At 40.2% G+C, this 27,827-nt stretch overlaps 1 protein-coding gene across 2 annotated transcripts in view; it reads right to left on the bottom strand.

Moving 5' to 3' along the window:
• Positions 1 to 13,181: 13,181 nt before the first annotated feature.
• The window catches only part of LOC129324625 (MAX gene-associated protein-like), a 112,212-nt gene continuing 97,566 nt past the window's right edge, over positions 13,182 to 27,827 (bottom strand). For both annotated transcript variants that reach the window (XM_054971965.1, XM_054971966.1), the window contains 7 exons: positions 26,184 to 26,232; positions 25,915 to 26,097; positions 21,867 to 21,978; positions 21,300 to 21,542; positions 20,710 to 20,883; positions 17,052 to 17,204; positions 13,182 to 16,647 (listed from right to left, as the gene is read on the bottom strand). In XM_054971965.1, coding sequence (XP_054827940.1) covers positions 15,413 to 16,647; positions 17,052 to 17,204; positions 20,710 to 20,883; positions 21,300 to 21,542; positions 21,867 to 21,978; positions 25,915 to 26,097; positions 26,184 to 26,232 — 2,149 coding nt within the window. In that variant the 3' untranslated portion in view covers positions 13,182 to 15,412. The remainder of the gene's footprint in view (positions 16,648 to 17,051; positions 17,205 to 20,709; positions 20,884 to 21,299; positions 21,543 to 21,866; positions 21,979 to 25,914; positions 26,098 to 26,183; positions 26,233 to 27,827) is intronic.

The following is a 27,827-nucleotide window of genomic DNA, read 5'->3' as shown; positions in this document are numbered from 1 at the left end:
TAAAAAATGTTCCCTTACAGGCTTTTCTGTGTTGCCTTTCTTAGTGTCAAATTTATGACCGTTAGTTTGTCCTATACACATGGTAAGTATAATTATAGATCATAAAGTGACTATCCTAAAAGTGAATTTCAAAAACAGGACACAGCAAGAGATCGCTGAGATAGCACTATAACCACTGACCAACTCCCACATTTTCCTAGGTTTGGCCCAGCTCAGGGGCATTGTTAGGGTGGTCCACATGGGTGCCTGGGTCCTCCTAAATTTTTGTGGAGCCCCTCCCTAAATCTCCCATGGCCCCGCCTCCATAGATGGTGGCAATGGAAGCCCCTCCCTGTGATGTCATTGGCTCCTCCCTGTGATGTCACTGGCATAGCAATACCTCTGGCCCGGCCCCAGCCCTGGCCCCGGGAAATTGGAAAGTCTACACCCCTGTCTGAAGCTCCTTAAGTAAATCAAAGGGCAATTCATACTCCACAGAAGACGAGAGGGTGCTCAGGGACAATTGTGGTCACATGACAGGTTTCCCCACAGTTTCCCTGCCCCAGTCCCTCAATACTGGCTATCTCCCCCCTTGGGTCACTGAGGCTTTTTCAGTTAAAAAAAAAACATCAGTTGAATATATCTTTATGGCAATTTGTGGGAATCTCTGAATTCCCAGCTTTCATTTAAAAAAAAAATACTGGATCTGCTTCATTATGGAAATAGAAGGGAAAAGGTATATATCTGCAACGAAAGGGGCTAGGTACTTTTTAAAGAATGAAACCTGGAAATTCAGAGAACTTGATATACATATTGCCAGGTGTCATTTTGTAGAAAAAGAGCTGGAGGAACGCATTAGCATAACTCATTAGCATATGCCACACCCCTTGCCATCACAGGAAATGTGTAATTATCATAACTGATTTGCATATGCCACACCCTGACATCACCTATCCTGGCTGTTTTGGACCCAATCCTGGCTATTCAGGGCCGAAATTAGGCCCAAAATGGCAAAAAGGGGCTGAAAATGGCCAAAAAGGGGCCCAAAATGGTTAGGATCGGGCTGCTGCTGAGCGGGAGAGTGATCCACCACCCGTCAGAGGCCCGATCCGGGCCGTTTCGGCCCCAATCCAGGCCAAAACAGGCCCAAAATGGCTGAGAGGTGGGTGGGGCCACCTGTCATGTGACCTTTAGGGAACTACCGGAACTGCGTTTCTGCACGTTCCCCCTCAAAATGAGCCCTGCATATTGCTATAATGTTATAATATTTATCTATTAAAAAACCCCAAAATATCCACAATATCTACCTTGTGGACAGGACCAAGAAAACCAGAACTTTCCCACTCACACAGCAGTCATAGAGGCTTTGCCACAATTTCCCCCAAAATTTCTGCATACAATGCAGAAGGGGGGGGGAATCCCACTTCCCATTAGCATCAAATAACCCATATGGATCTTTCAAAATCACTTTTCACTGACCACACATCACAGCTGCACAAGAACTGCAAAATGAGCAAGGAGGAACACTTTGGGTGATGGTGAAGACACATTCTAATACTATGAAGGCACTCAATGGATAAAATCCAGCTTGCACTGAGATACATTTCTGCACTCTCTCAATGGTATCAAAAAATTTTGTTGTATTTCCCAAGACCTTTTATGATCCATGGATACAGGCAATTTTGTTTTCCATCAGTAACCTTGATTGCAACTTCTTGTCTCTCACTGCTCTAATTAAAATGTTGTAAACATTATTTCCAAACTAGTACCCATGTCTTGAAGTACACCAATGAGGGCTGTTATGCTTGCTGAGCTTCATTAAATGGCTGCAGAAATTCATACTTCAGTGCATGGCCCACATCCTGCCTAAGGCTCAAGGATATCCAGTGGAATGCTACATATCTTTGGCTTATTATAATGGCATATTGGGAGCGAAGAGATAGGGCAATTTGAAGCCATGTGGGTTATCTAATCCCAAAGAACTTCCTGACTCCCTCTTTTCTATAGTTATGTTTTCCTTTGTTCTTGGTTATATATGTTTCAAGCTACAAGATTGCATTCATGGAAATGAGACAGATAGTGCTCCAAAAATGTTTTGGGGTTCTTCCTCACAGCAGTTTCGCCAATGTACCCATCAAAAATGAGCATTCTGTTGCCTGTTCAGCTTGTTTATAAACAATAATATAAATAATAATAAATAATAGTATTGTGAGTACAATATGAACAGGGCTGCCACATTCAAGTCCCCCAAATCTGAATAACCTAATTTGCATATTAGGCAAATTGATACTTAGGCAAATCATTGATTGTGGTGTTCAGGGATGGAGTGACCACTAAGACCACTAGGCAAAGTTCTGGGGAGACACCCACAGTTGGGCCACCCTGAATCCAAGGTGGCCCCGCACAAAGTGGCGGCCACTGCCTCACAGGAACCAGCAGATCCCACATCAAGTGGACAGACAAAAGAGGTGGGTGCAAAGGAGTCGACCACCACAAGCCAATGACCCCTGCCTCACACAAAGCAGACACAAGCCACTGCAAGCCAGCAGTCCCTGCCCTTTGGGGTGAGGGTAATAACTGCCACAGCAGCAAGCCAGGGTCCGATAATGCTTTAAAAATAAAAACAGCCCACCTGAAACCTGTGAGACAGGAAAGACTGCCATATCAGTTTTTATGTTATATCTGCTAGCAAAGAGCTCTCCCCTATGAGAACAGCCAAATATATGCAAGGTGACTATCACTCAAGGTCTGTAAACTACAAGAAAACCCCAGATATGCAGAAAAATCTGGTGGTTTTTAAAAAAAAGAAATTAGGGGATAAAAGTCCCCTTAAAACTTACTGGTGCCAATTGTAAATGCATATATGTCACAAAAAGAAAAGTGCTGGAGTTCAGGCACCACTAAGCATTTATCATACCAAAAACTGTGAAGGAGAAGACAATGGCAAACAGGGCTAGGAGGTAGGTTAGATAGGGGAGATGGGATTGAATTTCTGATCTCTGATCCCTCATATGTTCTCCATTTGCCATATTATATTCATTTAGGGCTCTGGTAAAAAGCAAAGACAGAAAAGACCACAGATGCATTCTTCCTAATCCATCTCCAGTATATAATGGCACAACAATAAATATATCTCATTAATATCTTACTCTTTGGGATCAACTCAGCAATATATTACTACATCTGCAACACAAAGAAATGGAGCTGGCTGTGTTTTGAAGTTCTCCAGAGTAAAAAAAATGCCTGCATCTGTAGAATGACCCTCATCAGGAAAACTTTTCAAGATGCCAGACGGATGAGCCTGGTACAAGGCCTTTAGATAACAACGTTCAGCAAGACAAATAGCCTAAACGATAATTTCTTCAAGCAATGAAATCAGAAAGAATGGTTCAGCTCAACTACCTAGAACAAATTAATTTGAGAAACGATTAAGATGCATGTGTTTGGGGCTAGGAGGAAAGAGCAGTGAAATACGTACACAGAGAAAGGGCACAATGACCTTAAGCATTTCTATTTGATGTCCTATTAAAGTATATGGCAAGAAGACGATCACAGAAAAAGACAGTAATAAGCTTGGCATATAAGCCAGAAAAGGATCAAAACAATCAATCAGATTTTTTAAACTTTCATTTGCTATGGATCACATGCTTACCAATTGCTGCTTCCTGATGTGTCACCATACTGACTTCTAGCATCTCAGGGGCCTCTCAACTTGGCTTGCTCTGCAGCCATTTTCTTTTCCCAGCCCAGAAAATTAGTTCCAGTTAACCAAATTTTGTTCATGGTGAAGGAGCTATTAGGGTTTCACAACATGTACATACTGTGAATCATTACTTCCTTGTAAAGTTTCTAAAAGTGGATTAAATGAAATTATGAGTTATAATCTGTGCTCATGATGAAGCACCACCACAAACAAAACAGTAATTTGGGTGAATCACTTCAGCCTGTTTCCAGAAGGGAAGCCACAATAATCTGCTACAACCTAAATAATACACAGCAGCACTTCTTTGTTTTTTTAAAAAGGTGCTGATACTCATATATAAGGTTACATTAATTTCCTTTCATCCAACTCCCCAGGATTTAGGAGAGCCCCCCAAAAGGTGCCTGTACTCAGTACAGGTGAATACTGTCACCAAAAAAAACCCCTAATAAACAGTGTTTGCATGTGTATTATGTGCTGTCAAGTTGCTTCTGACTTACAGTGACCCTATGAATTATTGACCCGCAAAATGCCCTGTCACTGACAACATTGCTCAGGTCTTACAAATTCCTTTATGGAGACAATCCATCATGTGTCAATTCTTCCTCTTTTCCTACTGCCTTCAACTTTTTCTAGCATTATTGTCTTTTCCAGTGAGTTCTGTGTGTCATCTTATGATGTGACCAAAGTACGATAGCCTAAGTTCAGTCAGGAAAGTGGCACTTTCTTAGTATTTGATGAAAGACGAATTCTGAACTTAACAGCAGTTGACCCTGTATATGAAACTACCTTATACTGAGACAGTCCATCTAGATCAGAATGTTTTACTCTGACTGGCAGTGGCATACACCTAGCTTCCAATACGGTTGTATCATTCTCAGTATCCTTCTCATGAGCTCTTAAAATTAACGTTTTTATTTATTTACTTTCATCATGTATTGTCTGCCTTTCTTGTGGAGACTCAATGCAGATTACTGACTAATAAAAACCATGCAATCAAAACCAACCTAATACATACAATGAACAGTACAATAAAACTGGATCACCCAATTAAAAAGAACAATGAAATAAACACAGTAATAACACATCTCATAAACTAGTTTCACAATTAGAGAACAATGAAATAGAGACAGTATGATATGGCTAATAAACAATGCAGTATAAAAGGAAAAGAATACTGCTTAAAATTTCTACAAGCTACTACAATTAGAGCCCCGTTACTCTTGTAGAAAATGCTCTTCCCACAGAATTCTGTTTTTCCACATTATTCCCTATATTTATTTCTGCAATACCAAAAGTTCTGACACTCATACATTATTGCAGATGCAAACATGTCAAAATGGAAAGGGAATACAACACTGACTTATTGCTGCTGTTCTTGTTAGCATTTAAATTGGAGCAAGAATTTTATTTGCCCTAAAAGTGTGTCTTACATTTAATCACTCATGCTCCCGTGTCCAGGGGGTTGCCCTTATTCAAAATCACTGCAGCCTCATAAAATAATAATGGATGCACTTCTTTCAGAATATTATTACTCCAGAGGACACCACAAAGCAGACACTTTTGCTTCATAGGCTATCACTTGTACAAAGTGATTAGGTCACAACAGGGTTTTTCCCCTAGTGACAAAGTATCAGGGAGACCTACAAGATTAGCACCTTCATTGATTGCCATTTGCTCATAGCTTTTAGCTCTAGTTGCAGGTCTCTTCAAGGATCCAGAGAAATTCACATTAATTAAATAAATTTCAGGCACTTCTCAGAAAGAACTGAGACACACCCTCAGGATGTGCTAGTAATAAGATTGGTATCTTTGTAGCCAACTGGACCATTTTCAGAAAGCAGATAACCACTAAGCGTGCCTTACTTCAAAGTATGTTAAATGGCCTAATCCAACTAGCAAAAGAGCTACCACAGCATGCTAGCTAAGATCCCTCTTATCAGTGCAACAAAGTGCTTGTCTATTGATTTCAGCCTGATCCAAGATACTGCCAGCAACCGGGTCAGTCACAACATAAATGATCAGTGCTACAAGCGTAGGAGCTGCAGGGGTAGATGATCAGGCTAGTAGTGCAAGTAGACTGGCAAAACAGGAGCTCGTACCTTTTACTAAAATACACTTCACAGTACTTCAGTGTTACAATATTATTTAACAGCTTCATTCTAACTTTTGGTTGCTCATAAACACCGCAGCTGGGTAGAATCAAAGTAGACTCGCAATCTGCCTGCTTGCATGTTCTTTAAATTTGCCTGTGGTGGAGGTCTGGCCTAGAATGCATTGTTTTAGAACTGCTGGCACCCAACCTGATGTCAAGTACAGTTAAGCCAAAGTGATTTTATTTAAATTAGATTAAGATCTGCCACTGTTTAATGCAAAATTGGGCTCTTCCATAAGCAGAAGGCAGAAAGATAACTGATCCGAACTCTTGAAAAATCTGTCACATAACTGGAAGCTCTGATACAAAGATGGGCATGGTGGTATTTGCCTGTAAAGAGAATTATAACAGCACAAGGAGATAGTTTGGAAGTATATACATTTGTGTGAACTGTATACATATTTAATGTCAAAAGTATTTGAGGGTTCTTTTGTGGGGAGGGTGTATGTGTAGGCATACACTAGAACTAGCAGATCACATTTATTGGATTGCAAATTTCACTTCCATTTTCAGTGACTAGCATCATCTGGTGGCACTCACTGAGAACAACATGGGCAACTTTTAGTCCTTTGAACAAACTCTCCAATGGAACTGATAAAAATATAGGCGTCCCAATCCAGAGATTAGATTTCTCCATAAAAGGAGTGTTACACACACACCAGCTGCAAGAAGAAAGTATACAGATAACTGGAGGGTAACCATTCTTATTTCAGGTCCACTTCTCACAAACAAGCAACAGATTTTGACGGGCTCTAATATGAAATTTTCTTATACAACTGATCTAAGACCATACTAAGCTTTTACTAAAATATACTTCTTAATACTATAGCATTACAATATTATTGGAAAGTGAAAGGGGATTTATTTCAGAGTACTCTGTGTGCCAATTCAAACCCCCCTTCAGCCAGTAACCTTACACAGAATTAAGCTATCAAAACATTTATTTATAAAGAAAAATGATTTTTTTAATTGTTTATAAATAACCCAGATGAATACTGTCTCTCTTTGGATCCTATGCATAAAGACCAGTTACATCAGGGGGTCTTATATACCCTTAGTACTAATTGTTTACAGAATTGCTATTTGTTTACAGAATAAAAGATAAAAAAGGTTAATACAAACACCCTTTCAGAATGATGCAAAATGATGCATTTCCCAGAATTCGTGGCACCTGACAAGCTTAAGCAACAAATGAATTATACAAACATCTGAATTCAAGGTTAAAATCTTAGTTTATGGAAGAAAAATAATAAAAAATGTTTACAATAGAAATGAACTTTCTTGCCTCACTAAACTTAAACTGGGTCCTTTTCACACTTGGACTTTAAAGCATTTCAGTATCTGTTCTGCTTTCCACGTTTGCAGAAGTTTCACACTTGCAAGGTAGTCAGGGGATGTAGCACCAATGTATGTCTGTGGTATCCCCGATTTCTCCCCCTGCAGACATACCACAATTTTATTTTGAAACCGCTGTCAAGTTGCATCTGGCCCAATTAATGTCTGTGTGAACTCTATACTCCCCTTCTGCTTCTCTTCTCCCCCCTCTCCTTTTCCCTGGGACCTGATTGGTCTGTGTGGCATTAACCACTCCCACCTTCCTCAGCTCTCTGAACTCCTTTTCTGCCATTTTTATCAGTAAAGTGAGGTAAGGGTCATAATAAGGCTGCTTCTCCATTGCCTTCCTTCATCCCCGGTATGTTCTTATGTTTTTTTTTTCAAAGCCAGGAAGATTCCTAATGTTACTGCTTATTTCCTGCTGGTTTTAATAGGTTTAAAGGGTTAAATGGCTGCTTTTCCCTTCCTCCCTTCAGGTTATGCACACAGTGTCTTTTTTTCGAAGTCAGGAACGAGTTATGTTTCTGTTCATTTCTCCTGGCTTTAAAAGCCAGGTAAGGGTTAAATGGCTGCTTTTCCCTCCCTCCCGTCCTCTGCTAATGCTAAAAAACCCTTTTGCACAACTGTTTGCAAAACAAAGCACCAGCTTAGGGAGGGGATGAAGCAGCAGCATTTTACCCCTTTCCTGGCTTGGCTTTTAAAAATATGAGAGTGGAACAAGCACGAAAAGTACGTTTCCCCCAGAACTCTGCCTCCAATTGCCTCTCCAGTGGGCATGGGACAGCCTAATCAGCAAATATGGGGGGGTATGGGTTCCATCACTGCAATGTTACTATGCCTGCTCAAAGATTTTTTTTAAAAAGCCTGAAGCAAATTGCAAAGTCCCAAAAGCCTGAAACTGCACCGCAGCTTCAAAGCCCGTCTAAGTGAAAAACAAGACACCAAATCGAAACTGCCTCGGACAGTGTGGAACATGGGGGTGCCATGCCAAAGCCATTGCAATCACGACGAATGCTCATAAATGACAACTGAAATCATAAGTGCAAAAAGGGCCCTAGAGTAATATTGCACAAGGTCAGGAATGCTTGATCATTAACTGGTTCAGCTCACAGGTAGCAATGAGGGGAGCTGAATGTTCAACACACAGTGACTACACGTGAACAGCTCAAATGTTCACATAGGACACCAGCAATCTTAGAGAAGATTCCAAGACTTGCTTACTTCCTGACATGCCAGATTTCCTCATTCAGGAGATTCTTTTGTTTGGAGAACCATTCCGTCTTTTCTATTCCACGTATGGCCTTAAGTGGTGCAGCCCAGGCACGTGTTTATCTACTGCCACAGATAGCACGGCACAAGAGAAAACCTTGCTAAGGCAAAGCAGGGCAGCATTAGGTGTGATGACAAACCTGATTCCCTGGCACAATCATCAGAAAGCCCAGTTGAAATGAATGGGACCTGCTCTTGCACAGCAAGGCTTGTGCAGAACATCCCAGCAGACTGTGGTCCATGTTAGTATGTGTAGGGTGTGCCCTCTGCCAGTCTCCACCTGAGGCACAAATATGTCTTGCTGTGGACATGCAGTTACTGAGACTGAAGAGACTGCCTGTTCTTGGATGTAGAAGACATTGCATTTTTGAAAGCAGTACAGTGGGCTTGTTCTTCATGTTAACATAGGACATGCACCACTGCTCATTATGCAGTGGATTACTGGATTGTAAAAATGTGATTGAAAACATGCATATGGCTCACTAGTAGAACATCTGTTTGGTAGGAAGAAGATTCCAATTTCAATCCCTATTATCTCTAGTTAACAGGGTCTGGTAGGAAGTGATGCAAAAGACCTCTACCCAAGACCTTGGAAAGCTGCTGTCATCAGAGCAGACAATATCCTTTGACAGAACAATGATGTAACTCACTATAAAGGAACTTCATGCATGCATGTGCCCGTTAGCCACTGAGGCTCAGAGGGAAACTCCTGTTAGAAACCTTAATATCAAGGAACAGCAAAGGCTGTTGTGAAGCAGAACTAGGCTGTCTTCCATAGCTAAGGTGTTGGCAAGACCAGAGGAGCCCTGGGAGGAGATGAAGATGTCTCCACTGGACTAGATCTGTGACTTACACTAGAGTACTCATGGGTTGGGAGAAGAGATTGAAGCAATGGTTCGAATCCCCATTCTGCCATGGAAGACGGCTGATTGACCTTGGGTCAACCACATTCTCTCAGCCTAACCAACCTCACATGGTTATTGTAAGGAAAAAACAGAGGCGAGGTGAATGATGCGAGATGCTTTGGGGAGAAAAGTGGGGTATAAAGCAAGCAGATAAATAAGCAACTTCCATCACCTGATGCATTTACTATAGCTGGAACTGGCAACTCTGCAGACAGGAAGATAATTGCTTGGGCTGAACATGCCCACAGAACAAAGCTTCGGGAATCAGTTGGAACAGTAGCAGATTTGAAGAGATTTGTGATTGGCTGGACTGCTGTGCATCTGAAAGAGACTGTGCCTTGGCGACATTTGTACGGCTCCCTTCTCTACTCATGACTTTCCCAGGTTTCTTACTTGGAGGATGAGTGTAAGGAAGAGACATTGCTCTTTGTCCCTGCTACTTGTAGTCAGACAATTTTCCCTAAATCAGAGGGGAGCAATTAGCATGCCTGCCCAGAACCTCTACAGATAACTTTCTCCAAATGTCATTGCCCATCCAACAGCTGGGAGAAAGCCACAGCCAAAAGGTTGCATCTTCTGATGTCCACTACATCTCTGTTGGCATGCAATGGCCATGATGATGCCCCAACCTGCCATCCAGTGGGGAGGAAGTTGCAAACTGCAATGAGGAGAAAGTTACAAAGGGAGGCAAAGTTATCCTTTGCATGTGGGAAGAAAGTTCAAAAAAGCAGATTGGGGATAATGATATGAAACGTACATGGCTTGCACTCCATTCTTCCTTCAAAGATCAAGGGTGGGGGGAAACAGTCATGAGGCTCAGTGTCCCTAGTAACTGAGTTTCCACAGCAGCAGCAGCAAATCGCAGTTGTAATCCAATTAAATTTATTTTAAAAATATAAATCCAGCTTGCACGCAGAGAAAAGCTCTGCCAACTAGATAACTCAGAGGAGAAGACCAGGAGGAAATTTTGGCAGTTCACAGCAGAGGCAGAAGAGACCAATGTGGGGTGTGTGTGTGGAGGGGGAATACCTCCTAGTCCAACCCCAGCCAATTTTTCTTGCCTAAAAGAATTTGCCTGAGTAGACAGAGAAAAATTTATGTAGGGACCACTGGAGGGGGACTAATAAGCACAAGTAATTAATTCCCTCATCTTGGATAAAGAGTCTGTAATAGCAGTTTGAGAAATCTGAAAACCAGTGCATAAAAGTGTAAACACTGAAGAATTTTTTTATTCATAGTGATCCACAGCACTAGCTGATCACAGGTAACTGATCAGCTTTGGACATAGCATACAACTTTCAGTACAGTACCTATTTTGTATTTATAATTTCTTCTATAACTACTGAAAACTTGATGATAAAGTGTTACTAGTCTCTCAAATTAAAAATTCAAGCTGGTGATCACTAATTGCAGAGGCAAGGGTGACCTTTGACACTTGTATATCTTTAACTTTATAAAAACTTTTGTGTTGGAATTTTCAGAAAAGCTCGTTAAGAGCTGGCAGAGCTAATCTTTGCCACCTTTCCTTCCCCAAGTAGTCTGTTGTGTGTCCTGAAAATCCTAATAGTCAAGAGAGCCTTGCAAACAAAATGAACTACTGTATATAATGCCGCAGTGATGAGAAGGAATCGGGAAAAAATCTCCTCAGATGACACAAGCCACCAGAAGAGGGACAAGATGATTTTACCTAATTTGCTTTTGTTGCTGCTACAGTTCTGTACTGTGGGTTATGTTTGCAAGTCTACCCTACCTACTAAAAGGTTTTGATACAAACAGCTTGCTGCTTGGGGAAGGTCTGATCTGGCAAGTTCCTTCTGAGAGCTTTCTCACTGGATTCAAGCTCCTGTCACCCATCAGCATACCCTTCCAGCAGTATGGTCACTCCAAGAAGAGGAGAGATCCTATAATGAAGTCCTTTAAAATGCAAAATAGGCAAGACACTTCCCCTAAACAACACTTTATGAGCCACCAGTTATTGCTCAGATAGTGTTTATGGGTAAGTGCTATTTTCTACCAACCACCCTTTCCATACAAAAGTGACCCTCTAAGACACTCTGAGTTGGTAAATAAGAAATAACATATTTGGTGCAAATCAAACAAGAGAGTTTGCATTACAAGAGAGATTGGGACAGATATTGTTGACAATCCAGGATGGGGACTGTCAACAATAGCCTGCTCAAGTTCTTCTCTAAGAGGCATTATCCCTTCTACTCGTTTGGGCTTAATATTTTTTTCTCACTCTTGTGATGTTCAGGGAGAGAATAAACCTTTTCTATAGAGCCCCCCACCCATCCGAAGGGTTCCTATAACAGGACATAACACTCTGCTACCTGAAAATTAGAAAACTGACTTCCCAAGGGACCATTATCCATAACCAATTTGGTAAAGGAAAGATTCTCCCCAGAAGGAAAACTTTGAGAAGGTGAGTGTGTATTTGTGGTAGAAGACCTGCACCATCCTCCACTGAGTACAGAACTTCATTCCAAAAATCACAGAAATCACTAGCATTGTCCTTTAAGTTGGCAGGACTCCAATTAGATGGACGAGGGAACACACACAGAACAGGTAGGGTTCTACTTGGGACTGCTAAAACTGGTTTATTTCACAAGGCTTTTTCTCATTTAGAAATAATGTTTCTGCGCTAGGGAATTCGAATACTTCTAATAAATGCTGGAAATGTAAGAAACATGAGGGCTCCCTCTACCACATGTGGTGGTCGTGTGAGGTAGCTAGGCAGTACTGGGGGGAAATAATAAGAGAAATGAGTGAAATTTTACAGTTTCAAATAAATAAGAACCCAGAACTCCTGCTACTAAACTTGGGAATGGAGGGAATTCCAGCCCATCATAGGACGTTGATATTTTATATGACAGCAGCAGCTAGACTTTTGTATGCGCAAAAATGGAAAGTACAAGAAGTGCCAACTATTGAAGATTGGATCTACAAATTGCTGTATATGGCTGAAATGGACAAGATGACAAGAAAACTGAGAGATCTGGACTCAGGGCAGTTTAACACGGACTGGGAGAAGCTGAAACAATATCTGGAGAAGAAATGGGAGGTGGGAGGAAAACTGTGGCAGTTTGAGAACTACTGAAGTATAATAAAAGTATAAAAGAGAGGGGTGACTTTACCGGGGGAGGAAGAGAAATGTGAATTTATAAGCAGTTAGATTAATAGATTGATATATATATATAGACATGTATAGGCTAACTGATAGAACATTGATAGAGAATAATTAATGATAAGGTTTAAACATGAGGATTGAGTAACTAACAATATTTTCTTTCTTTGATAAGATTTATATGCACCAAACTGAATGTACAGAAGAGTTAAATTGACTGACTATGTGATGAGCTATATAGAATTACCATAAAAAGATGAAATGAGTAATATATAGAGAACAAATCAAATTGTTTGATTTGTTTGATTTAAATGTGGGAAATCTTTATGGTTTATGATATATAGGTTTACGATATATAGAAATATTTAAAACTGGAAAATGGGATAAATTGTTTATCCAAAGACGTACAGTTTGGGTGTATAATAAGTAAAGGAGTTAAAGATGTACTGCTTAATATAATGGAGAATGTATATCTGTTTTAGACAGAGGAATTTAATAGAAGTAAGGGAAAAGGGACAGAGGGGGGGAAAGCTGTTGGAAGTCAACAAAAGGGGGGAAAGGGAGGGGGTTAGAAATGAAAAAATTGGGGAAAATTGAATGTAATGTAAAAATAATAATATTCTAACCCAATAAAAAACTTTTCAAAAAAAAAAAAGAAATAATGTTTCAAAGCCAGCTTCTAGTTGAAGACAGTTTATTGTCATTGTACAGGTTTTCACTCCCATGTTTCTGAAACAGTCTTTGTTAGACATCTATAAAAATATTAGCTTTTCAGGAGATACAGAAAAAGAGAGCAAGAATATTTAGTAAAATCAAAACTGACAATTCATTATATTCTTAAAAACATTTCAGCTTTACAGATATATTAAAAATCAAACATCCAGGAACCTTGATTAAATGAAAATGTGCTTTGTGAGGGTTTTAATTGATCTCTTGATTATAAAATGCCATCGACAATACATATAATTTTTAAGATTATCTCTGAAATAAAGGTCAGTGGAACTATGCATCCTGGGTCGCACTTTTATTCGCTTGTTTAAAACTCTGGGAATGAGCATTCAAATGCAGGATGAAACCTGACTACAGAATAGAGTAATTAGGAGAAAGTAGTTCAATATTTTGAAGAGCCTTACAAACTGGACTTGATTACTTAAACAGAACTTTTCCTCCAATTCTTCACTGTCCGCTGCAGATAGCTCCTTCAAAATGGCCAACTGTTTTCTCAAAAAATATTGTCTAATTTCTCAGATGGATTTATTATCTACTTTAGGAGGTTACTATATAGTTTTTGTAACTAAACAGAATGAAGCAAGCAATATAACCAAGAAGGAATGAGGGAAGATGTAGAAAAAGGAAAAACATATAGTGTGACATTTTGTGAAGCTTCTAGCATAGAGTTAGTGCCACTGTGCACAGAAGAAAATCAGCACACTGAACCATCTTCAGCATACATAATGTCATTTGTCTAATACAATTAGGAAGCAACTGCAGCAAACACTCTTGCGTCCAAGTTTGATCACTGAAATAGAAGTACTGGATTAGATTTTAACCAAGCATGTAGTTGCTAGGTTTCTTCTAAATCCTAAGGCACTGAATGATTAATATCAAAGGAGAGCTTATGATAAAATGGGACTAAATAGTAGACAAAAGAGTGCATCCAGCAATGGAAGACTATGGAAACTACCAAACAGTTGTCTTTATCCTATTATTTCAAACCAGCTTTTCAGGTGACCACAAATTTTCTGTAAAATGTTCCTTTGCTTTGTAAAGCTACAAATCAAAAGAGGTTTAAAATATGTCTATCCACTGTTATAGCAACTGACATATGAGTAGAAAGAAGCAGGGGCTTAATGGAAAGTGCATGAAGCTTCACTAAAACAAGCAACTACAACTGGTCAGCTTTCCATACTCATGCAGAAGACTGCTTCTCACCAGCTTGATCAACTCCACTGATGGAAGATGAACCCATCCTTGTGAGCAAACCACAGCAATGAATGGGAAAGCTTCACTTACTGCTCGGATAAGAAAGAACAGTGATTTACATTCCTTAATAAAATTAAGAAAAAAATGCAGCAATTTTCAGATTTCATACAATTTCCACAACAGACTTGCTTGCAGCACCAAGAAGCTTCACAAGTTTTTAAAAACTGCTATTTACAGTCATCATAGGAAACAACTATCAACATTGTTCCTAGATAGAAAAATTCATTATTTTACATACTTACAAAAAAAGCAGCAGCAGCTGTGTACAAAAATATAAATCACTATACAGCATGAAATCCCTATACAGTTACTGGCTTAAAAGTTAAATTTCCAACTATTCAGTTAATAGGACCAAAAATACACTGTGTGGTTCAACTGTCTTCAGTTTCCTTATAATGATTTTTTTCTTCTAGTATGACTCAGTTCATCAAGATACGATATTTATATACAATCCATTTACAGCCCTGAAGTTTTTTTAAAAACCCTAAGCATTTTAGAAGTATTTAAAAGATTTTCCCTGTAACTGTCTGAAAGGGAAAAATAAAACAGCATGTTGTGTCTCCTTTCATGCCTCTTAAAAATAACTCTGGAAATAGACAAGAAAATAATTTAGCTCAATGATTGGGGGGTGGGGGAGCTCTGCATTACCACGGAAACATGCATTAAAGTATCTAATATTCTTCTTTAAAACCTCCTCATCCTGCTTCAGAAAGGCTCTAAAAATACCCAGAAAATTGGGTTTCTTCATAATTTGCTTACCTGGCAGGACTCCTACTTTATTGTCATTAGGGTTCTCTAAGTCTGAAACCCCTAGCCTGAAAAACCATATGCACGTTCATTGTTATGTTTGTGATCTAACTTAAGAAGCTAGATATCAAAAGCATATTTCATGCCCAAATTACTTTTGAAAGTTTCTGAAAAGGAAACGATTGGGAACTTTGTTTGAATGTCAAGTTGCATCACTATTTTGATTTTGTAATCACAGGTGCTAGTGTAGGCATTGTTTTATTGTCTGGACTTGGACTAATCGTTGGCTGTACAGTTTTTATTTCAATTGATGAGGTTTTTGCAGCCACCGGTGCCAATACAGGCATCACCTTGGTATTCTGCCCTTCTGACTCTAATGGAAAGTTTGCAGCTTTTAACCCAAGTGGTGCTAGTTTGGGCATGGGTCTCCATGATGTGTCAGTATTGCCAGGTTCCAGGTTAGTTTTCATCTGCAGAACTGGAGGTGACACACGTGTTGTCTTTGACAAAGGTTCCATGTGTTTTCCACTTCCACCAGTACTCATTGTTGAGAAGCTAGGATCCGGGTGCTTTGCTTCAGAGTTTAGCATGATTTTCAAGGAATCCGATTGAGATGAAAGCTCTCTTGAATTTCTGTTACCATTAGGTAATTCATCATCATCTAAGTGAAGGAGGAGAGGAGTTAGAGAATCGCTGCTCTCTCGAGCTATGGAGAAGTCCTTGAAGCTTCCTCCCAATGGGCCAAACTGAAAGGGAGATCTATCTGCTGTAGCTGATTCCCTATGACTCTCCATGTCTTCTGGAGAAAAGCAAGAACTCAGGGAGTTGGGGAGTTCCGATGCATCTGAAGTGTCATCATTCAGCTGCTGGTTAAGAAATGCGATTTCATTCAGAAGCGAGGTGAGAGTTTCATCTGTATCATCATTGTCCTCCATGTCCATTAGGTCACTTGCAACTGGTGCTGGTATTGGAGAGGCTACTTTTTGTAATCCCATTTGTAACCCAAGGACTTTGGGTTCCTTAACCTGCAACTCCTGGAATGAAGAATCCTTTGACTGTTGTCTGCCTCCTCCCCTGTTTGTCTGTTTTTCTTTTACCTGGCTTCGAGCTAATTCTTCAGCGCAGAGTTTTGTTGCAAAGGATTCTGGGGATTCTTTTAAAGTGGAGACATTTACTATTTGTGGGAAAACAATTTCTTTTTTCCCAAGGAAATGTTCTGTTGTTTCAGTAGTGTCTCTATTGTTTTCACAAGAAGTTTCAGCTTTTTCTACAGACTGAATATTTATTGTTTCCTGAGATGGTACTGGCAAGGAAGGCTCAGATGCCTGGGAATTAACATCTGCAGTTATACGTGGATTCTCATTTAAGTCTAGATTTAAATTTTTACCTTCTTCAGTAGCTAGTGATGTCACATTTACTATCCTTGGCATCAAGAATGAGTCTTCATTTTCTGTAAGCCAAATTTAAGCAAAGTCTTATTAGAACCCACTGGAGAGAGGAGGTGGAATTTGTTCTTCTCCATCCAATGTTCTTATGCAAATAAAAAGCCATTTTTCTACACATGGTGCATGATCACATAACGTAAGATCTACTTTAGCAATGTGACTGCTAAACCTGTTATCATTTTACGACTTTTCTAACACTGGAGTGAAGGATAAAATATTTTGAATATAAACCATATAAATGTGTGAGTTGCAAAGCAATTCACATATTAAGGATTTAAAACAGTCACATGGTACACTACACTAGGAAACAAAATGTTGCAGTGAAAGGGCAATATTTACTATGTCCTAGACAGCAAGCAAACTTAGAAAGCTTAATGCATTCTTCCTATTTCATGTAATTTAAACTTACCAGGAGTGAGCTCTGGAGATGTTTCTACAACTGGAGAGGCAGCACTACTGGCCAAAGCAGATAAAGTAATAGGAACTGTGGAGTTGGGGAGGATGCCTTTCACTTGAACTGGTACTGTTGATCCTGGTAGTTGAATCATCACAGAAGCAATACCTTATCCATGGAAACAGTGAATGTAATATTAGATATTCTATCAAGGAAAAATACAATCCAAATATTTCTGAAGAATTTAAAGACCATATGAAAAACAGATTAGCAATACAAAGTTTAATTGATCGTGAACCAGAAGAACTATGGGCTGAAACCAGAGATATCATCAAGGAAGAATGAACAAAAACTATTCCTGTAGTCAAAAGAAAGGACTAGCCTAAATGGATGACTAAGGAAACTCTTAAATTGCTAAAGACAAGTGACAAGCAAAAGCTGACAGAAATAGAGTCAGAATTTTAAATACAGGTTTTCAGCAACTTGCATGCAGAGACAAAGAAATCTATTATAATAATCAGAGCAAAGAAATAGAATACAACAACAAAAAAGGAAGAACAAAAGATCTGTTCCACAAGATCTGGGAAATCAAAGAGAAATTCAAGTCACAGCTCAGTATGCTGAAAGATCAACACAGAAATACAGTATCTGATCAGGACAAAATAAACTTAAGATGGAAACAATACACTGAAGGACTATACATTCATTCACTTTTTATTACTGTTCATTTGACCCATTGGTTATGAACAGCCACTCAGAATTTATGTATACTCATATAATGATACTTGCTTTGAGATGTTTTTGTGTTTCTACAACAGCAGTCAAAAATCTGGCAACCTTATTTGTAACCCATTCTTCAATGCTCAGTAGCCTTGAACTATACAAAAGAAATGGAAGGACAGACCTCTTCAAAGAAGAATCTTTTGATGAAGAACCAGAAATCTTAGAAAGTGAAGTAAAAGCTGCACTCAAAGCAATTGGGAGAAACAAAGTCCTAGAGTAGAAGGAATACCAATAGCGCTATTTCAAGCTACAGAAATTGAGTCCATCAAAATCTTAACAAGGATCTATCAACAAATATGGAAAACAAAACAAGAGCCCACAGACTGGAAACGCTCAGTCTACATTCCAATTCCAAAAAAAGGGGATGCCAAAAAGTGCAGCAACTATCTGACTATCATGTTAATTTCCCATGCAAGCAAAGTGATACTCAAAATTCTACAGCAAAGACTCTTACCATATAGAGGTGTGTGCTTCAGGTTTCCAATTCGGGTTTTTAACCAGAATTGGGCCCGATCCACAATGATTCAGTATTTCTGAATTGGCCCCAGCATTGCTGAGCCAATTTGAAAATATCGAAGCAAAGCTTCAGGGAAATACTGCTTTGGAATGCTTTAGAAAGCTTCGGGTAGAGCAGCAGTAGCCCCCTTCTCCTCCCTCCCATCAGGTAAAAAAAGGCATTGGGAAATTTGAAAGCAGAACTTTCCTTGCTGTTTGCAAGTGCTGCGGCAGCTCTAACCAAAGCTTTCCAAAGGGGTTAAATACCCAAATCCGGAAGCAACTTGCCACTTCAGGGTTCGAGTTTTTCTGAATCTTTTTCCTGCTTCGTTGAATATTTTTGGGGTGTACACCCCTATTACCATATATGGAACAAGAAATGCCAGATGTTCAAGCTGGATTTAAAAAAGACACTGGAGATCCAATGGCTAATGGAACATACCAGGGAATTTCAGAAGAAAATCAGTCTGTTTTATAGATTACAGCAATCTATAAAATCTTCATGTGGATCATGAAGAGCTATGGAGATTGTTAAAGAAATGAGGGGGGGGGATGTTATGAGCCTGGGCCTAGTGAGGCCTAGTGGCTCTGGAGAAGCCTACACTAAAGCGACAGCAGAGCCTACATTTCCTAGGTTCCCTTGGGCCCCTGTGATTGGGTAGGAGGGGATTCTGAAGGGAAAACTGCACCAATAGGAAAGTAGGCAGATGTTGCCTGAGAGAAGGAATAAAAGGCGTCATGACAGTGGGAGGGTGTTCACTTCTAGGGAGTAGAGCTGAAGAGAGGCTGCTGCAGACAGAGTGTTCCCTCATCCAGAAGGGATGAGAGAGCTGGAAGTCTAGTTAGACGCGTTAGGGTGTTATAGTTTTGTTTGTTCACCAACTTTTTACTATTCTCTTTACTTTACAAAGTTTTGAACACCAGTTGCTAATAAACCTTTTAAATAAAGTTCTTTATTATTCTGCATTGGCCATCACGCCTCATTCGGTCACATAATAAATCTATCCTACTGGGAAAAAGTAAACAGAAGGGGTGGGTTGGGTGCTCTGGGCCCTTCTGAGGAAACTTGTACCAGAGTGGCCACAACATCTGATTGTTTTGATGCACAACCTGGACTCTGGACAAAAGGCTACTGTCAGGACAGACTATGGGGAAACAGGTTTCCAATTGGCAAAGGTGTCAGACAAGGATGCATATTATCCCCCTACCTGTTAAACCTCTATGCAGAGCATATCATAAGGAAAGCTGGATTAGATCTAGAAGAAGGTGGAATGAAAATTGGTGGAAGGAATATTTCCAGTATGAGATATGCAGATGATATCTGAAGACTTGAAATGACTACTGATGAAGGTTAAAAGAGAAAGTGACAAAACAGGATTACAACAGAACATCAAAAAGACAAAAGTAATGACTACTGAGGAATTACACAATTTTAAAGTTAAGGAAATTGAAATTATTCAAGATTTTCTAGTCCTTGGCTCAATCATCAACCAAAAGAGACTGCAACCAAGAAATCAGAAGATTGAGACTTGGAAGAGCAGCTGTGAGGGAACTAGAAAATATCTTTAAAGATAAAGATGTCTCTCTGGGGACCAAGATCAACATAATCCAAAATATGGTATTCCCCATTACTATGTATAGATGTGAAAGTTGGACAATGAAGAAAGTTGACAGGAAGAAAACTGATACAGTTGAAATATAGTGCTGGAGAAGAGTTTACTGGATCCCATGGATGGTCCAAAAGACAAATAAGTGGGTACTACATTAAATCAAGCCTGAATTCTCCCTAGAAGCTAAAATGACAAAACTGAGGCTATCTATTGTACTTTGGTCACATCATGAGAAGACAAGATTCTCTGGAAAAGTCAATAATGCTAAGAAAAAGTAGAAGGCAGTAGGAAAAGAGGAAGACGTAAAACAAGATGGCTTGATTCAATAAAAGAAGCCATGTCCTCTAGTATGCAAGATCTGAGCAAGTCTGTTAACGATAGGACATTCTGAAGGTCTTTCATTCATAGGGTTGCCATAGGTCGGAGGAGACTTGATGGCACATAATGTGCGCGCGCACACACAAAATTAAGAACAGTTCTATGATAAACATTATCATAAGGCAACAGACGAGATGTTCATCTTGTTTTTATACTTCTAACAAGTACATTTGCCATACTTACTAGTACAAGTATTTCAAGTTTAAATCTGCTGTTCCCCTTTGAAAAAGAGGTCTTTTACCTACTTGTAGAGCCTGCAGATGTGTTTAAAATGTTTATTTATGATAAAGTATCTTTCATAAATATACTGACTGAAAGTCAAATGAAAAAACCTTTTGACTGTAAGAAGACCATCAGCTTTTATAAAGAGCCTCAAATTCAATTGTTTTGCTACACAGGGACCGTACCTGGTTGCATTGTACCATTGCTACTGTCAACTTCTGATTTGAGTTCAGCTTGCAGGAGAGTGGAAGGCAAGGCAGCAATCTGTCCTGGCATTAAGGGACTCTTGAATGTAAGGACCTGACCTTGTGCAGTCATTACTAAACTAGCATTTGTTAGCGTCACAGGAGATGTCTCCCCTGAAAAAAGACAAGACAGAGAAGTGATGAACCATTGTATGCATAAGAGCGGGAGCACTGTATCTCAGTATCAGCCACACTAACCAACTTCTTCCTATCACAAATAGTAAATGACAACCATTTTCTCATGGAACAAATCCAACAGCTTAACTGAGGGCACCAAAAGGAATTCTGGGAAAAACATTAAGATGACATGGTGTAACAATGAAAATATTATGTGGGCAGGGAAGCTACAGCACAGCCTCATGGAATAAATGTTTCATGCAATGAAGTGTTTGGTTTCATTTTAATGATGAAGCTGTAGTTGGTATAGTGTGGAATACCCTACATACACAGATACAATGTTCCCAAGAATGTTGAGAGTCCAGTTTTCCCTTTGTGCCAAGATCAACTACTGTCCTCTCACTTCAACTTACCTGGGGCATGGTTTCTTTTTCTAGCGAGTATCAATGGTTTTGTACGCTTGCTGGACACAGTGCCTTGTTTCACCTCTCTGAAAAGAGAAGAGGGACTGGCTTCTGCAGAAGACTGAGGAGTCTCTGCAGGTTCTGCAGTCTTTGCCGGTTCTGCTTCCTCTTGCTGCTGCTTCTGTGCTTCTACTGCTTTCTGTTTGGCATAAATATATTCTAGCTTCTTCAAGACTACCTCTTGTGTTTTGCCTACAGAAGAAAATTATCAGTGAGACTTTCCCTCATAACTGGCATGCCTCCACAGCCTTGAACTACCAGAAAAGCTTACAGGCTAACCATTATTTGCATTATTTCATAGCACAGAATTATAGCCTCTTTCTACACCCTTAGCAGGCCAAGTTCAACTGTATCAAAAAGCTGAGCATCTTATTGCCCCACACCTTTTTAAATTTAGTTGTAAGACTTCTACACACACCCCATTTCCTACTTTCACAAATGCTGGGAACCATCCTGGGGTTTACCTACTCTGTGAGTTGTCAGTTTTACTACTTTCTCCTTTTAATGCTATCTCACCTGAGAGTGCAGACACTTTACGAATCAATGTTTCCTGCTTCCGAATCAGCAAGTTCTTTTGTCCTGTCAGTTTATCTGCCTGATCTGTTAGGCCTTGGATCTCTTCAAAGGCCTGAAAAAACCAATGAGCGATTTTTAGATTGCAGAAAAACATACATAAAATAAAAGACAATTTCTTTTTCAAAATACTATTCAGAAGATCTACAGTATTTTAGGACAACAATCTGCAGCCAGAATAAAAAACAAATCAATCCCTGGAAAACACTTGAGTGTGCAAATGAACCTGCAGTTGTTTATTGATGTTGCTGCAAAACTAGATGAGATCAGGTGCACTTTCTCAGAGCTAAACCACACAAGATGAATTACACGAGATGCTCAAGTGAAGGGAGACACAATGTTAGTTGGGAAGCGTACTTTGAATTTCACTTCTCTCTACAGAGCCGGCTAGATCATTCCTCAGAAGGTTTGTTAATTTCACCTCTCTACAGAGCTGGCAAAGATTGCTCTCCAGAGAGTTTGCTAATTATTGACAGAGGTTCCCAGCTAACATTGCATCTCCTTTCAATTGAGTATCCTCGTGTAATCTGTTTTGTGTGGTTTAGCTCTCAGTTTCCAATTTCTGCTTGAGGGAGGCACTGAGAAGGTGCCTCAAGAGCTCTTCACTAGTTTTGTTACGTACTTTTCTACTTGTAGTTTACAAAGGTGTTTTCAGCATGCATACTTATACCAGGTTTTCTGGTATTCAATCCACAAGGATCAGATCTGCTTTGGGCCTTTGTAATTCCACACCTGAGAGAGTCAAACCAAAACAGTTTCTGGGTTTTTTTTTGTTTTTTGCATTAGAAATATGCCCCATTTCTGTTTTGCCAGTGGATTGGCTGAGGACTTGTCAGTTTCCTCAGTTGATGGGCTGAGGAAACTTGCAAGGGTTTTTTTTATGCACCAATGTTGCAATGCTGCAACACTAATGTTTAAAAAAAAATTAAAAAGATTTACTTCTTAGTGCTGAAGTTGTGTGCACACTAGGGATGTGCGCTTTGGGTTTCCGATTCGGGTAAAATATCCAAATCGGACCCGATCCATAAAGATTCAGGATATCTGAATCAGGGCCAGCATGGTGGCCCAATTCGGAAATCCCAAATCAAAGCTTTCCGAAGCATTCGTAATGCTTTGGAAAGCTTCGAGTCTGAGTTTAAAGGGCCCCGCCGCTGCTTCCAAGGAGCGACAGGGCCCTTTAAACATCAACCCACCCCCAGCCGTGGTGGCCATTTGAGGGGCAGGAAGGGCTGGAGGAGGCGGCTCTGGCCCTCCCTGCCACCCTGCTGGGCTGTGGTGACGGAGCTGGCTCCAGGCCGTCGCAGCTGACTTGCTGCTGCCGTGCTGCCGCCGCAGCCCACTGTGGCAGCAGCACGGCAGCAGCCTGCCACCCAGCTAATCACCCTCCCTGACAGCCAGTGGTTGAGGGGTGGAGGGGTTGTCCCGGGGGTGGGGGAGTTGCTCCCTCTCACTTAGGTATGCTCCGAATATTTACAGAGCATACTGAAGCGAGTAAAAATACCATAATTCCGAAGCGGCTTGCTGCTTCGGAATTATGGTATTTCCGATTTTCCCCCCGCTTCAGGTAAATCCGAAGCAGGAAACCCGAATCATTTCAGGCTGCACACCCTTAGTGCACATATAACACAGATTTTAGTTCGTTCTTAAAAATTTTCTTAGACATACTGTAGTTGATAGGCTTAGAAAATCTGATTTTTTGATGCACCAATGTTACAACATTGCAATGTTACTGTTTTTTAAAAAAAATCTTTTTTAAAGAAAAAAATGGAACGGTTGCTGTTCAACCAATCAGGACATAGGGGAATAAGGGAGAGGCTGAAAGGCAGGGCATGGGGCAGTCCCCACACTGAAGAAAGCATTTTGCACTTCAAAAAAGCTCTGATTTGACTTTACTAGAAAAAACACTTCACGATATGTGCACAGGAAGAAAAGTCTGCACCTGATGAAACCTTTCACCATACAGGATCAAGGTTTCCCCACAGGCAACATCAGGCATACAGGGGGTGTTATTACAGATACCAACCATATCAGGATTCCTCAGGGCCACTCAACCCCTGTTAACCAGGGGCAATATCAAAGACGGAGGCCAACACATAAAATGAGGCAAGGTACTCATCTGTCCTCTAACAGAGATCAAGCTCAGAACCAAAGCAGTTCTAACTAGAATAGGAACACTGTACAGTATTTGGTGACAGACTCACCCTTTTACGTTCTGCATGGGGTCTTATCGCCTCAGATTTATGGGTGCTGGAGGTTATTGAAAATGGTTATAAAGTTGATTTGGCAGTGTACTACGTCTCAGTTTTCCTCTAAAGTCTACACATGACTATTTACCTGCTCTAGCCATAGATCTAAGAACATTAGAGAAAGGGGCTGTTCAACAAGCCCCCACTTATGAATATTTGAATATTCTCTTCAAATGTAAACTTCAAAAATTTTCTATAATAAGGATGGATCAAATGTGAAAATATGCATTCTTCAGATTCAATACAACAAACCAAGAGTCGGGGGAAATAACTGTAACACCATGTTAAGGATCACTATCCTAAGTCTGTGGACCTCAACATATTTAACTTTCTTAAATCTGAGTCTGAAGCCTCCATCATCAATCCTGGAATAAAATACCCATTGGGATTGAGAAAATGCAGCTGTAGGCTTAAGACTAGACATGGGTATGGGGGAAAAAACTGAACACGCTGTTCATTGTCATCCACAAACAACGAACACTGACAAACCTCACTTGTTTAACGAACATGTTTGTTGTTTGTGGGGCTCCACACCCACACCCAACCCCCCACTTAGCCCCCCCTCCCCTCCAACCCACTTTAAAGATCCCTTTAAACTATCAGCTGGCAGGCAGCAGGGAGGATCTCCCTGTGCCTCTTGCACCGGGAAAGCCAGCACCGCCGGGCTGCTGTGGCCTGGTGCGAGAGGGGCGGGGAGAATCTCCATGGGATCCCCTTTCCTGTCATTTTCTTTTCACAGTGGAAAAGACTGGACTGTCTGCTGGAAGCTACTTTGAGGGGTTACAACTTACAAGCCAGAAGGAAAGCCAAAAGGAAATCAGACAGAATTCAGACAGTCCATGCCCATGTTGCCAGAGGAATTGATTGAAAGGCACCAGACTGTCTGGCTTGACAAACAGCTGACGAACACAACAAATGAGGCTTGCAACGACCACTTGTTCATTTAGAATGTGGCCTCACGAACAGCTTGTTTGCGAACAGCAGATTGGGTTGTTCGTGGCTTTTTTTCGTTCGTATTGCTGTTCGTGCCCATCTCTACTTAAGACTGGGCAAAGACAATTGAATCATGCTGTTCAGGGGCTAAGGGAAAAAATTCTCATCTAGAGAGAGCTATTTCTTGCTGAAAAGGCAAGCAAAAGAGTCTTGTTATTTCTGAAGAACTGAAGAGAAGATAGCATGTGCTAAATAGAAGCATCTACTCTCTGGGATGGCAGAGAGAGAACTGAAGGAATGCGCTCCCATCCCCAATCAGTATGCCAAAGAGCAGGAAAACCAGGTGTATGACAGGGCCAAGGAGTGCCTCAGGCATTCTTTAGAACTCAAGAAGTTTCTCCTGTGGCAAGCCTGTGCATGTGCAGTACCCATTTGGTACTGCAACTGTGACCTCGACCATGAACTCTCATACAGCACACTTTCTGAAAAATGGTAATTATATTTACTACAAATACTAAAAGCCATTTTAGAGGAGGCATTCCCACTTTTCTATCAGGTAAGGTGGGAACCCTTTTAAAATAGTGCCTCCTACGACACCTACATGAGTCGAATGTAAAATGAACTTCTCTCTTCAGAACTATTGTTTTTTCTCCTTTGAAAATGTATGCAGACTGAATTTATTAGTCTTCTAATATAGAAACAATTGATCAACAAAGTTTTCTTTAATCAGGTGACAACCCTACTAACAACCCTACATGTTAATGGAAAAAATTTCATCTTAGTTAAGTGCAGCTATACTATAAAATATTTACTTGTTTGAGGATGAAGCACTTGGAAACTTTGGGGACCATTTGCAATCCCAAAGTCGCCTCTAGTTTTTCAAAGAGTCCCCTCATTTCCTTTCGCCGGCGACGTTCATTTGCTGTGTGAGTTTGGCGGTAGTTAGCAAAGGCTTCCTCCTCATTCTTTGGCTTTTTGCTCAACAGCTCAGGATGCTATCAATACAAAAAACCAAGAAGTTACTGTACTTTTGGACTGGCAACAATGACCATAAAGAACTGAAGAATAAATTTGTACCTACCTTAGGAGTCTTTATCATTGCCTTGTTTGAGTGGTCACGAACAATATGCCTGGAAAAATAAAAATGAGTTTTATCTAAATTATGTGGATTTCTAGCCTGACAAAACATGGAATTAAAAGCGAACATTTAAAATGTAACAATCCCCAATCACTTATCTGTAGCCACAAGTGTAAAAAAAAAACAGATTTTAACCCATGCAATGCGACACAAATTCATTTTTCTGCAAGCCTCAGATCTCTCAAATAAGTCCAAGCTTTCTCTCTCAACGTAAGCATTTTCTGTCGTCTGTTTCATCAATAAAACTTAAAATATGGATCAAACAGTTATTATTTACCAGGTTTTATACTCATTAGCCATATAATCTAAGATAAGAATCCAATCTCCTAAAAAGCTAGAGCGATAAGAGTCTGAATTAATGTGAGAAATTTGATCAGTGGTCTTTTCCATGAAATAGTGATCCCATATTTTCTTATGACATAAAGCAGTAGGGGCTTTCCATGCAGCTGCAACAGTGGATTGTGCTGCCATCGAAAGAATAGCAATCAATTTTCTTTTCCCTTTTTTGTGTGTGTGAGACAGAGAGAGAGAGAGAGATCCGGTGTCATAGGAATTCTCATTGGAAGAGAAAACTCTGTAATTTGCTCAATGTGAAAAAAGTATCTGACTGAAATTTCTTTACAGATGTGCAATGCCACTAACAATGTATTTATTTACATATTCCACCGCCGTTTCCAGCAAAATGGCTGGACTGATGCTACGTAGTTTTGGAGAAGTTAAATACCATCTAGAATATTTTATTGTTTTCACAAAATCTTGATCATAAAATGCATTCAGATATGCCAGCTATTAACTGAAATTATACATGCCATCCCAACAAGGATGATCCACCTACAGAAACACACTACCTCATCTAGACCCCTGCTAACATATGGGGAAAAGTCCTTCAACCAGTCCTAAGCTTAGATCCACCAGTATGTTTCTGCTCACAGAGCACAACCTTCTGATCCCCCTCTTCCTGCTGCAGTCCAAAATAACTCCTGAAATGCTGCTTCTCGGAGACAGGGAAGACTCAGGAGCTGTATTTTTGGCTGCAGACAGAGGAAGAAGTGAAAAAGTGGTACTCTACTGGCAGAAATCATTCTGCCTGTGGAAATACTCTAACAGATCCAAGTCCTAGGGCTTCATATACATACTGCTCTAAAGGAGGATGGAATAAGAGTTTCCTCAGGCCAGTTTGGCTAGGGATCCTGACAGTGTTTTGCCATTTTCCGGGTATAGAGCAGTGGCCATTGCGGGTATGGGGAGGGGAGATAGTTGTGAATTTCCTGCATTGCACAGGGGGTTGGACTAGATGAACCTAGAGGGACCATCCAACCCTATGATTCCAACAAGACCAATACTGAAAAGTTGATGTAGCATCTGTGAGTAAATTCAGCTTTCTAAAAGGCTCTAGAGTTTGATGTCAGATTTGTGAGACAAGGAACCAAGCTAGGAATTCATGCCTATCCTCATATGCTAGCTGGTTGAGAAGACCTAGACTGGAATCCTAAGAACACTTTCCTGGGAGTAAGCCACACTGAATAGACCCGAGAAGGTTTCTGAGTAGACCTGCTTAGATGGTGCTGACTGATACAGGAGAGAACT

This window comes from Eublepharis macularius, chromosome 2, assembly GCF_028583425.1.
Source record: "Eublepharis macularius isolate TG4126 chromosome 2, MPM_Emac_v1.0, whole genome shotgun sequence".
In the NCBI taxonomy this organism is placed as follows: Eukaryota; Metazoa; Chordata; class Lepidosauria; order Squamata; family Eublepharidae; genus Eublepharis; species Eublepharis macularius.
Note: the sequence above shows the minus strand (reverse complement) of the source record. Positions and strands in the feature narration are given on the sequence as shown.